Below are 13663 nucleotides of genomic sequence, written 5' to 3'. Positions count from 1 at the left end.
TGTGTGTGTGTGTGTGTGTGTGTGTGTGTGTGTGTGTGTGTGTGTGTGTGTGTGTGTGTGTGTGTGTGTGTGTGTGTGTGTGTGTGTGTTAGAAGTCCATGAAACAGTGTAGCAAATATGAATAAAGAGACACATGGAACTTCTTTGGTGCCGATGTTGTCATCACATAACAGATAAGCCGAACGGGAAAATCTCCTCATAATGCAGCGTTCTCCTGTGTGTGTGATGCTCAGGCAGATGATGACAGAGGTTGGAAAAACCTACAGTTTGTTTGACTAACGACCCCTGGGGTGCGGGAATAAGGCACCAGAGGTGAGGTGGAGGTAAAGGCAGGGGGCTGAGGGTTAGACTGGGGTTAGGGAGTAAGCTATGTCACTTTACCCAAAGACAGGAACATGTGCTTTTGACTGGGGGGGGGGGGGGGGGGTCTTTTTATTATTTCCATTAGTTTTGACCCCCCAAGGGAGATAGACCACACTAATGAATAGTCACAGTGGTCAAGGTTACTCCAGCTGAACCTCATTCAACCCTGCATTACTTCACTTTATCAAATATACAACAAATCCAATGTGAGGGAGCGAGGTCAGAGGGAGACAGAGGACGTAAAGAAAAGAAAGGAGAAAGTAGAGAAGAGATTAAGACAAAAAAACAAAGAGAGAGCATGCAATCAAAGAAGAGTAAAGTGGAGAAAAACGGAGGAAGTCGAGAAAGGTAGAGACGGAGAGGAGTCGGGGTCAGGGTCTTTAGCGAGGTAACATCTCCTGCTCTGATACGGCATCGTCCATCATTTCATCGCTAAGCTGTTTACAGCGAGGGAGGGAAAAGAAGAGAGGCAAGGAACTGTAAATTTCCAGTCCCTCATATTGTCCTATTAAAGCACCTTGTCCCATAACTCAGCGTGGAGGACAGATGGGACATGTCTGACAATGCACTCGGCTCTCTACCTTCGTGCTGCCCCGTTAGAATCACATTTTCCATCCACAGACCTTCACAGAAAGTGAAGGAGGGGGCAAAAAATGATACTGGTCTCCTCTGAGACTGTGTGTATTTCATTTGTTAAATGTCATGGCAGGCACGCCAGTGTTTAGATAAGTTTGATCCCAGCATGTCAGTTTATAGCTCAGTACTGAGCTCACTACTTTGATATATAGCTGCCAATGCATCAAGCCGACCTCTTTTTTTTTTCTAAAATCGTTTATTAAAAAAGGCATTAAAAAATACAGATCTTTTATTAAAAAAATCTGGTTTCAGCCAGTCAGCGTCATCTATTTCATATGATGGATGTAATGCTGTTTGGCCTGATTTGTTGTGTAAGTGATCATTAACACAGTGGTTGCATACAGTACGCGTTAAACCTGAATTCATTCCCACAGAGCATTTTGATTAGATTTTACACAGTTATGCATGAGGATGTTTTCCTATTATTATATTTTATGAGTTTCAATAAAAGTTTTAAAGTCTCATGGTCTAAATACTGGCTTTCACACCATTACAAAACTGAAATTTAAAAAGGAAATAATGAATGCATGAAATCTTCTCATGCAAATAATCGATTCAAAGAGTATCAGGAGAAAGTTGTGTCTAAAAGTGACATTCATTCAGATTTATAATGGGTTTGGAGCTAAAATGTCGATGTAAATGCTCAAGTTATCATAACTTCACATGCAAAAATGACTTAGGACTTTAAACCTGCCACTAAACACTAAGTCTAACTCTCCCACATCACCAGTGAGGCCAGTAAAATAAGTGGATCAACTCAAAACAGCATTATCTGAGCTTTACACCTAGTCAGTAACAAGGAAAGCCACCATCAGTACAAAGGATACATCTCCCCTATAACACTTCCTCTACCTGTTGCCATCAAAAGTTGTATATATACATACATATAATATATGTGACTCCTATGTAAGGTAAAGTAAAACACATATCTATAGATGATGGACAAATTAAGTTAGACAATACTGAAACAAAAGCTGCACACAACCGTTAAATCGGTGACCAACGATGTTAAAAGTTCAAATTCTTCCAAGAGTTCATTTTAATAGATGATATATTGGTGGCTGACACATTAGCTACTCATACAAGATAAAATGAAATGATTTATACGGTTCTAAATCCTCCTAATGCAGCAAATTTAGCCAAATATTACACCAAAGATTGTGGAGTCTTTTTCTTCCTCTCTGATTAAGTGAAATATTACTGAAGCAATTGGCAAAGTTCCCTTTCCTTCATTTTGGCGATTGCAAGACTAATGTTGTATTGGCCACAAGAAAAAGACTTTTAACAGTTGTCATTACTGGTCCAGAAATGTCATATAGGTGTGTCTCTATTCAATACAGCATCAATCCTTTATGATCTTATAATTTATATATCTGCCCAAATGTAACTGTCCTATTCTGATTAAAGGCTTGAGGGCCCATAATGTGCTGTAAGTAAAAAGTAACAATGAAGAGACACCTGACAAGCCCTCTCTCTCTTTTTCTCTCTCTTTCTCTCTCTTTCTCTGTTTGTCTGACTCTTTCCCATTAGCAGCTGTAGGTGCAGTTGCAGACCAGTGTTCTCTGATGGCACCCAGTGGTCTTTCCATGTAACGGCAGGTCTGCGGGTGAAAATGAAGGTGTTGGGAAGTTGGCCAGTGGAGAAGAACACAAGTCAGCCACCAGGACGTATGGTTAAAGTTCAAACGCTGGACACTGATCTGGAATAGTGAGCTGGCATGCCTCACATGATGTGGCGTGTTTATCTTTAGGCAGGGATTGATTGAGACTGATTAGATTGACAGACTGGTTTGCATGAGAGGTTGTTTTGCCCATTTTGATTAATGTAATGTGGTATTTTACAATGAGGCAAGAGTGCTTCTATTTCAGACTTAATGAGCGCTGGAGAGAAACTGTGTGTGCAGTAAAGAACGTGTATGCACATCCGTAAAAGTGTGTGTGCAGTCACCTACTGACATGTCTTTATATGAATGTAATACAGCACCTTTACCCCGAGCCCAATATTGATTGTGTTTCAGGTTGGTGGTGTTAGTTTGCTTGAGTGGTGGCAGTCACCTGCTGTGTGTGCTAGACAGTGCAGCCCGGGGCAGACAGGGGTTAAAGTGTCATTTTATGTTAGGCAATAAATTAAGCCTCCATTACCCGAAACCCAATCCCGAAATGAATTTCATCTAACTGTAGATCTCTCTCCCCTTGCACTTCAATCCTCAGCCACCACTTCAATAGCGTTCATTTGGAGTGGCGACATGGGTGAAAAACAATCCGCTTTAAAAATACATTGCAACGCTCCGGGTTTGGACTTTTTCTTTCCTTTTTTTTTTTCCTTTTTTTTTCCCCAGCCAAGGAAGGGAGACTCAAGATTGCGGTGTGCTGTGAGACGCTTTGATACAAACCATATCTGGGCTTTATCCCGATACCTGATAATCCCGGGGAGACGCTTTGCGGGGCATTTACCAGGAAGCATAAATTTGAAAGTCTGTAATTTAACAAGAAGAATAAGAAAGAAAATCTGTAAGGGGGAGGGGAGATGAAGGCTGATAGCTGGGTGTCTCTTGAACAGACTATGGCTTCTTGCCACAACCCGGCGAGGCAGAGCAGAGTCTACTGAAAGAGAAACAGAAGCAATCTCTCCCACTCTGTTGGCTCGCTTGAATTTGGTGTTATCTGTTTAGTTGTTCTTTGCCAGGAGTGAAAGTAGTAAAAGTAGGGTAAGACAAACACAAGGACGAAAAAGGAGCAATAAATGTTTTTATTTGACAATATTGTACAGATGCAGGCTCGGCCATCCTGGTTTGGTTAAGGCTTTGGGAGTACTATCATCTATACTGGTGTGTGTGGACGGAACCCAAACTTGTGGCCTGTAAGGTCAGGAAAACCACTCTAGACCACAAGACCGCCTTTAGTTTCGTGACAGTCTTGGGACACTCTGGACTCTCTCTTCCATGGTGCTTACCCCGACCGACTATAAGAATTTCAGCCCCTCTTTCTCTCGTCTTTCCCTTGACTCAGTACTAATTAGGATGATGTATGGCTGCGGGCTCTTTAGAAGGGGTGGAATAGTCGGAGGCACTTTGATTACAATAAACAGAGCTGGGGATTTCAAACAAAACCACACACCAGTAAAAAGGGCTTTTCCTTCTTCTCCGTTCACCGTGCCAGGGTGGTTCTTGGGTTTACACAGGTGTGTGCGTGTGTGTGTGTGTGTGTCGCTTGTGTGTGTGTGTGTGTGTGTGTGTGTGTGTGTGTACGCAATATGTGAATGTGAGCGGGGCACACACACACGTGCTTCTGTGCACACGTAGCTTTCAATAAATATCGCAGATGAACAATATGGTAACAAATGTCAGGACACTGGACATTTACTCAATAAATCAGGCTAAATATCTTTTGCAGCTTGACGAGAGCAGCAGGGCCAGTGGAAGAAAATCATCATCAGCAGTGCGGTCATCAGTGGTCCTGATGGTGCCTTTGCTGTCTGCGTAGAGGCAGGTTAACTAATGAAAAGGAACTCAGTGCCATACGTGTTGCTGCTACGTTGCTTGAATCTGAATATTTCATGTGTTTGCAGTTGGTCTACTGCTGTCATCTGTCATAGCATGCCCATTTGTCTCCAGCTTTCCTCTGAATTGGTGGCCTTTCTATCCGGTTTCTGCCCTAAGAAAATGATCAGTCTCTGGCCTGGGATTTGGATTTCGTGGTGTATGGCTAGACATTTGGACAGAGAGCGGGCAGCAGGGTTGGCAGTGTATAGAAAGGACAAGCGCAGTGTTACTGTAACAGACGGAGAGTATAGAAAACCAAACCGAGACGGAGACGGTTCAGAGTTCGTTCCAGTGCGAGAGGTGAAAGAGGACAAACATTGTCAGCGCTGTTGCACGCTACTGGAAAGGGTGTTGCATGTATCGATGACTGTGTTTATGTGTGATTTTTACAGACATAATAAAAAGTGATGACGAGATGTTTGGCACATGTGATCTGAAGATCTGATCCGCGCAGTCGGCCTACCCGCTTACACCAAGTCTCTCTGGATTCGACTCTAAGCAAATCAATCACATTTGCTTGGTTTTCAAGTACAAACAGAGGGACAAGGCATGCAAGAGAGGAAAGACAGCGTGTGCGTAGGTGGGTGACAAATTGAAGGAAAAGCCTGAATAAATGAGTGGAGAAATATAATTAATTCAAATGCTTCCTTACTGAATGATTTTATGATGTGAGTCATATGCTACGGCCTTCATCAGACACCAAATCTACCAAAACAACCCAACTAAAAACCTGACAGACCAAAGTGTTGGACAGCACTAAATATTATATCTTTTGGAAGAATGCTGTTCAGCACTTCAGTAATCTCTGCCAATAAGTAATTGAAGCTGTTTTGGAGGTGCATGGTGTCCAAACACATCACTATGACACTTTGGGTTGTTTTTCCCTCGTGTCTCTCATCGGTACGTGCAACAAAATAAGAACTTACTTCATGTGCCAGCGCTGCTGTGTTGTCCAACACGGGGACGGGTTTGCTCTCTTCATAGTGCTGCAGCCGTTCGTGGATCTGAAAAGACAGATTGTGTTCATCAGTAAGCGCGAGAGAAAAAAGAGAAAGAGGGTCAACGTCGGGTTGCGGGGGCCACAGTGAGGCCTTCCTGTGTAAATACCCACATACACAGCGTGAACACATGAGCTCATATGCACAGCAACACGTAGACATGTATGAAAACATGTACAACCTCCATCCACGCCGTCTTAGACTTAGACGTCACACTCAGAGCAGATCAAAAAGACAAGCAATCACACTCACAGAACACACACACACACACAACTTCACACAAGACTCATAAGACTGAGCACAACAGAGTGCTATGTAGTATTTCGGCTCGCTTAGCCACTGTACAAACAATCCAGTTTTCCACCATGCATTTGATATGCCCTAGTGGCCTGGTGAGGATTCCAAATCATTTCAGCAGTCTACTTAAATTGGCTAAACATTTCCTTATCAGCCTCAACACTGCCACTGCACAATGTTGAGAGTACTAAAATGGAAAGTGGGGCGGCTCATGTGTAACGTTTACTCATTTACACTCACAAAAACACATCATCACTCATAAACTGATATGTGGAGCAGAGATGGAATAATTTATACACACAGGCGCACGCTTGCACCCACGCACACGCAGCTATATACACAGTCGCACACTTATACTCCAGCCTACGCGCACACACACAGAGACACACACACACACACAAAAAACACTACAGCCATCCCATTTGTGATTTAAGAGCAGCTGTGCAGGAATGCGTTGACAGCCTACAGGCTGCTGTCAGGTCCCATCAGAGAACAGACAGGGATGACTATCCTCCCATCAGCCACTATTGAGTCTCTCCTCAGCCCAGCATGGTGAAGGGGAGCTAGGCCATAGGTCTGACTGATAGCTGGGCCCTGGGCCTGGAGCTCCAGCTGGATGTCCCAGAAAGCATTCCAGCACAACAGTGGAACAGAAGGCCCTCTGGCTGAAAAGAGAGTGACAGAGAAGACCGTGGGCCAGGTCGGTGTCTGCACGGCCAAATCCACACATGCGGGTGCATTCACACACACACACACACACACACACACAGATGGAGCAGTGACAATTCGCGACATAAAGTCCCTCAGTAGAACAGAAAGCAACTAGAAAAGCAGTTTGTTTGCTGTCACACTGTGAGCAGCTACAGATGCTGTATACAATTAAAACATCTGTTTGAAGATAGTTAAACATAATTTTTTTCTCTTGACAGCACAACCCTTTTTTTGTGGTTAGGCAACATTCTACAGTAGCAGCATTTACTGCTGAGTGCTAGTCAGGCTGACGGGAATGGGATGTGAAGTTTGAACATTCCCATTGATAATGAAATTTTGGAGAAGGTTTGATTAGTAAAAAGACATATAATGTGTACATAAGTTCATATGAATATTTGAAGTTGTCAAGCATCTTACGATGAGTGATTATATCCAAAACATTATGCCATTAACAACACAATTCAAATGCACAAATGAAAGCATTCCAAAGGCACTTTAATGACTTTTTGGTGACAAAAATGCAACAGAACTATATGTTAAATGTCTTTGCATATGTATGCCCCTCTCAGCCAATCAAAACTCCAGTTCGACTGCTGGCCTTAAACAGGTACAGCCATTACAGCTCAACTTATCCACATGTCTCCTATGATAAATCATGGCCTGTTAGGACTATGTGCTGGCCAAAAGAGCAGCCATGTTTCAAGGTCAGACTTAGAGGTTCAAATCCCTGTGTAAAGCCTACATTACTCGGCTATAAAACATGGTGCATTAGGCGTGTCGTGGAGGTAATCTGTTGAAGGCCTGATGGAGGCAGATGGTTGCTATGCTCAGCTGTAGAGCAACAAAAAAAACTTGAGGGACTTGAGGACCCCAGAACAAGACAGCTGGTATGCTAGTGGAAGTTAGACAAATGTTGTCAAAAAAGAGAAAGCGGTAGATTTGCAATGGCCTTGAGTGGAGCAGGAACTAGTAATAAAGCTAGGGACAGAGATAGAAGTTAGTACAAGCTTGCTGCTAAGCTTGAGTGGACTCCCGTGTTTAAATGGTGCTGAGTTAGACTGCGTTCACTGTGTTTCATGTTTTCTGGCATCAAATTTAAGAGTGCCACTGCAGGGCAATTCCCGGAAATTTTTATCCTCATCTGTTTAATTTAACATAACCATGTCATATTTGAACAGCTACTCTGTACTGTTCATGAAGTCCCAAAAACTCCACCCTGTGCTCTGACTCCTCTGTCTGTTCTTCTACAGTATACAGCCGTAAAAGGACAGGCAAGCAGCTCCGGTTACTTCATCCGTCCTGATCATCTTTGTAAGAAAACAGATGAAATAAATGAGTGAGGTTGCCAGTGTCTTCAGCGCTCCAACATACCACAGTCCTAGTGACATCTGCTTAGGTAGTTGTTGCTCCACCACCTCGACTTACTTAGTTACTGTGGAATTTTTCTCCTCTGCTCTGTGAGCAAATGCGAGATTGAAATGCTTTTATTTACAGTTCAGGATACTTTCCAAGTGCCTGTCCATGACGCAGTAATGCATTTTAAAGTCATTACCCCGCTTTTTGCATAGCACGTTCTCTGTCCCCTTGGTGAGGCAGCAATGCTCCTGGCAAAGGGCAGAAGTGGCCTGGTGGAATTAAAAAAAAAAAAAAAAAAAAGAAGACAGTGAGACAGTGTGCTACAGCCAAAGAGGGCTTAGCTCAAACCAGAACACAACTAAACTACAGGAAAACACAACCGAATCAAAGACGGGGATTCTGAAGCTCCTCCAATTAGCCTTTGCCACCTAAGTCGGTGTTACTGGTGCCACACTGTGTTGAGGCATTACCTGCCCACTCCCCCCCACCGTTGTGTTTCTTTAAAAAACAACAACATTTAATTCATTTTTATGTATCAGTGCCCACGTTGATCAGATAAAAAACTCTCATTTGCAAAACACTGAGCGTGTTATCAGTACTAAGTCAGACGACAGACGGTACAATTATAAACTGAAAGTGTCTGCTCTGTGAGCACCCACCACAGCAGCAGAGTCTCAGCACAGAGCAGCACAGTGAGATTGAGTCTGTCCTCCCTCCTGCTCTCTGCTGTAAACACACGTAGCTGTTAGCAAGCAGCTGCTCTTGTGTCTCCCCGGATTTCGGTGCTTGTTTTTGGCAGAAACTCTCCCATTCTCTGCTTGCTCAGCCTGCTATCGGTGTGTCTCACTCCAGATGGCAGGCAGGTTAATACGGGTTCTGGTTCGAAGTGGCAGTCGTCCTCTGGTTTGTCCCCACATCTGAAGCCCGCAGTCACTAACTCATATAGGAAAGGAAAAGGAAAGATCTAAAGATCTTACTTTAAAGATCAAATTAAGAGCTGTGCAGATATTCAGCGTCACTGACGAATATCTCATCTTGTAAAATATACGGTGTAACTGGTAAAACAGTGTTGACACAAGTTTATTAACTGGTGGGAACATTTCATCACTGTGGCATCCATACCTTCAATGAGAAATGTATAGTACCTCTAAGTGAAATAAGGCTGAAAAGTCTGGATCAAAATGCTCCTAACTCATAGAGAAAAGCTCCCCAAAGTACAGGCTCAGGAAAGATGAATGAATATGCGCCTTCACTGAAAGCTTCAAGAAAACATGCTACAAAGAAGTAGTGTGCGTCTCGTCTCCACGGAGGCCTCAGACTAAGTTCTGTTTGCTTCCAGAAATACCCCGCGGGCTTAAAATACACACAACACACGAGGAGAAAAAAATATGAGGAAAAACACTAACACAGGTATGGACTGATATGAAAAATTTCCAATGAGAATGGACTGCAACAAAAACATAACATCCATCTTCATCTTCTTCAGTCAAGAGCTCGAAACCACTGCAAAGGATCACTGTTAAGGTTAAGGGTCAGACCCTTCGGAGACCTTTCCAAGATCAGTAAATTCAGTAAATTCAAACTGTACTTATGTTCTTTTCATTATCGAAATGCATGTGACAGTAGGAAGAACAATGACAGTCTTGGACCATGATTGTCATTGTGGAAGTATAGAGGTGGAAAAAAGCTGGGCTACAAACACTAATCCAGACACACTTGAGCAAGCAAAGTCTGGCACAGAAAGAGGGAGAGAGCGTGCAAGAGACTGAAAGCTTGATAGATGGAGAGGTGTGCTGATGGAAGGAGAAAGAGAGGTCTGGAGATCACAGGGCTGGATAGTGTTTCTGTTTCTGAGTCCTGCAAGGAGGCTCAAGGCCTCTGTTTAATGTCCACTGCCCAGAAAACTTCATGTCGGACGGGTTAGGGTTGACAACCTTTCTCCCACTCCTGTTTCTATATCTACCCACCAGAGCGGATCCAGTATCAGGGCTCTGTTAATCCACCCGGGTCCGATCTCTTGTTCTGATCCAGAACACCTTGTCAAGGCGCTATGGCCTGGTAGACCAGACCAGGTTGGGGAGACTGGGAAGGAGGATTACAGACATACGTGCAGGGTTGTAACTGAAATAGCTGTGAGATGATATGTTTACTCAAGAAGCAGAAAGAGGAAAAGTTGAGATCTTGCTTTTTCTCCTGTCACAGTAGGTCAGTTTACAAAGTTTGGGATTTGGCCCTGACATAATGGCAACGGGTCCTGGACTTTGTGCTGTGGTTGGTGTAAAACCCTACAGATGACAGTACCATTCTCCATGCATCTTTTGAGGGTAAAAGAAACCAGTGTTTGCTAACTACAGTTTATGGCTACAACAATTTGATTCAACTTGCTGTCATCAAGGATTGTGTATTAGAATGACAGTATCCAGTCAACATTACTCCTGCTGGTTACAATGAATGCACTCACTTCACTCACAGCTTTAAAACAGCTGTGCCAATCACAATGAATGACAACAATCTGCATAATGGAGAGGGCTTTCTCAGGGAATTAAACTGTTGTCTGGAAGGTGCAGTGCATCTGAGAAGTTTTTAATTAAAATAGTTTATTTTACGTTTTAAGCATTATTCATCACTGCTGTGCATTTGCTCAAAGTAAGATGCCAGCAAAGCGACGTGCCAGAAACACACATGGTTCTGAGACGTCAGTTTATAGCCTAACATCTAAGATCCAATTACCACCAAAATACTTACAACATGCTTTTCACAGTGTCATCTGAATGAGCCTCCCATTTTACTGTGCCTTCTCTCCCACCTGTGCACCATGCGCGCTGCACTCGGCCCCAAAATAAAACACAGATGGGAAAAGCGAATTACAAGGTCACGAAAATATTTGCACTGGTTGTTGTACTGCCATGAAAATAAAGCCCCAAGACTGCGACAAAACTCTTAACTGTTCTATTATCTTTAATTGTGCAAGCCGGTTAAATCTTTTTGTCCTGGACTGGGATCCTGACCCCTATGTGTTTGTGTATAAATGTGCAGTGAGGGACTTTATGACACTATGTCATCAACTGTTTAATGGACCAACATGCAAAAGGATTTGTTTGGTGTATATTCACGTTGTTCAGCAAATAATTCCAACTAACACATAACCATCCACCTTTCCTTGACCAAAAAGCAATAAAAAAAAAGAGTCTGGTGCCTGAGGTTTTCTGTCTGTTTTTTGTGGAAAAGGCCTGGAGAATGTGACAGCTAATTAATAACTGGCAGTAGATCCAATCGACGAGACAGGGAGAGACCAGGGCAGCTGGCCAGGTCTTCAAGACAGCCATATCATTTAGATACGGGATACAATTACTACTGGAGCTCTTGGGAAAGGGAACAGGAAGGCCCTTGACACACCTCCTTAAATGCCATGTATTCTGTAAAACCAGGACAGCGCAGGACACAATCACACATGTGAACATATGAAGACCATCTTGAGACACATCTTGTTTCAGCCTTTAAAGGCACACAGACCAAAGACATCACCACCGAATAACAAATGGGAGTGGCATATATTAATCAAGCAACTCATTCATGTGATGTATAGCAGCTTTAGGGTTAGGAAGCAGGGTTATGAATATCTGAGGGCACAAAGCCAGGACAAATGATCTGACTTACTGAATTAGATTGATTTGAGTACTTTTGAGGCAGTCAATTCAACATATAAATTTGTTCAGACTATCTTTAAAAGCTCCAGGTGAGCCCATGATGTCTTCAGGCAATTTTTGAGTCATAGGGGAACTATAAATACACTATATGGCACAGTGAACCTGATTTTCCATATTCTGTGTATTGCTCCTATTAAGATTGGCTTTGTATCACACAGACCTTCTGGTTTCACTTTGAGTCCTTTTTTTCCTAAGCAATACAAAATCAGGGTCAACCAAAGTGACCTGGAATAATGGTTGTGGGATCACAGAGAATTTCCTTGATTACCAATACAGACATTTGACTGATAGAATGGGGACTGGTGGATCTATAGGTCTCTCCTCATTTTCACTGTCCCCCCAGTGCTCTAGACACGGTTCATGTCAATGAGTTTTGAGGTTATTCAGTAGTCAACAGGCATCTGCATTCTGCAGCCCATCTGCTTTACAAAGGACTTTCTTTCCTCCTTTCGCCTGTCCCTGTTACAACCCTTGGCTTCATCTACCATATAGCCGTCTACCACTTCTGGCTCAATTTTGAGGTGCTTGTTTGTGGACATTGAGCATGATCTTTAGACTTCATGCTGTAGTGGACTATTAAACTCCTATGAAAATATTTGGAAGGTAGCCTAAGCGCAGAGTATAGCATTGCAGGGAGGGGGATTTATTTTGGATTCAAGTGAAGTTTTCAAACCGTAAATAACCACCTGGCTTGTGTCAGAAAGAAATATTTTCTAGCAACAAATGGCAAGCTGAACCGCTGTAACCAAAGCCTGTAAGTTCGAATTAAGGTTTTTTAAAATTTAAAATCACAAAAATAACAAATTGCCAAGTTTCTTCATAAGGAATACAAGAATCAACACTGAGTTAACAAACTTGTTACTTATAATGGTGGATGAATATGAAGGTCCTTTTTAAGGATGGAGGCTTCTTTCATCGCCATCCTTTTTTTTTAGCAGCCTGCAGATATTTACTTAACTCCCAATGAGGGTTCCTGTACCCCCAACATAATTAATACAGACCTCAAGTGCAACCAGTGCACAGGAAGTGCTGACCACAGACAGTTCGAATGGATCTCTGAGGAGGTATAGGTTTACAGGCTGAGTCCTGCACCAGAGACAATTAGCCAGGATTTATTACTGCGTACAGGGTGTGGAACTTAAACAACTCACAGCGAGCTATTGCAGCAGGGTCAGAGGTCCTTTTTGTGATCTTCTCTGGTAATGGGGATTGGGGAAAGGTATGTACAGAGGTGTGGAAAGGATAAGTGTCCAAAGTGCAATTCTACAGTTGCTGTCATGGAGTACTATTGATGGACATTACAGGGTGAGTCATAAAACTTGGAGGGCTACCTAGAGCCTGATCCAGTTATTCATTGGATACCAAGTCTCAACTAATATAGTCTAGTGTGTCTGAAAATGAGCTCATTCATCAAGAATAGCTGAAACTTTCCACTTGGGTACAAGCGTCAGCTGCAGCACCTTTACATGTCATTAAAAGGCCTGTAGCACTGAAGAACAAACTGGCAAGCCCACATCAATATTTCTGTGTAACAACAAAGCAAGTGCCAAGCCTATTAGCAACTAACAGGAGCAGAATTTAAAGGAAAACGGACTGACCACAAAATGAGGGATCTCGAGTCCTGGCTAAAGTTCTGCTGACAGAAACTTGGTCTTAAAGGAGAGCCCCACCTGAGGCAGGTGGAAATTGAATATTGTATTATATTTCCTGTGGCTTTTTTGCGGAGCGGGAACTTGGCAGCTGAACAGTGAGTGCGGTGGAATTTATAGAAAGCACCCTTGATTAACTCCCTTTAATTGAAAAGAGGGGAACTGTCTGCGTCGTTTTAGCCATGCTAGATATACACGCCAGCGCTCGCATTTCATGTCAGCTCCGATGTTGCACCGCTGAAAATTCTGCAAAGTGAGACGAACTTGCGAGCTCCAGGCCCTGCTGAAAGATTATATTAGAAAATATTTGTTTCATCTATGTGACATAATCGGATTAGGAGGGACGTGAGAGACTGTCCCAACCATCTGATGAGAGCAGGTGAGGAGAGACAGAAAGAAAATAAG

General features: G+C 43.0%; 1 protein-coding gene across 4 annotated transcripts in view; it reads right to left on the bottom strand.

Moving 5' to 3' along the window:
* Positions 1-13663, bottom strand: part of mpp7a (MAGUK p55 scaffold protein 7a) — a 135442-nt gene that overhangs the window by 69071 nt on the left and 52708 nt on the right. For all 4 annotated transcript variants that reach the window (XM_062441539.1, XM_062441538.1, XM_062441540.1 and 1 more), the window contains one exon: positions 5467-5544. In XM_062441539.1, the coding sequence (XP_062297523.1) occupies positions 5467-5544 (78 nt within the window). The remainder of the gene's footprint in view (positions 1-5466; positions 5545-13663) is intronic.

Source organism: Scomber scombrus, chromosome 20, assembly GCF_963691925.1.
Source record: "Scomber scombrus chromosome 20, fScoSco1.1, whole genome shotgun sequence".
In the NCBI taxonomy this organism is placed as follows: domain Eukaryota; kingdom Metazoa; phylum Chordata; class Actinopteri; order Scombriformes; family Scombridae; genus Scomber; species Scomber scombrus.
The sequence above is the reverse complement of the archived record's forward strand: the minus strand, read 5'-3'. Positions and strand labels throughout refer to the sequence as shown.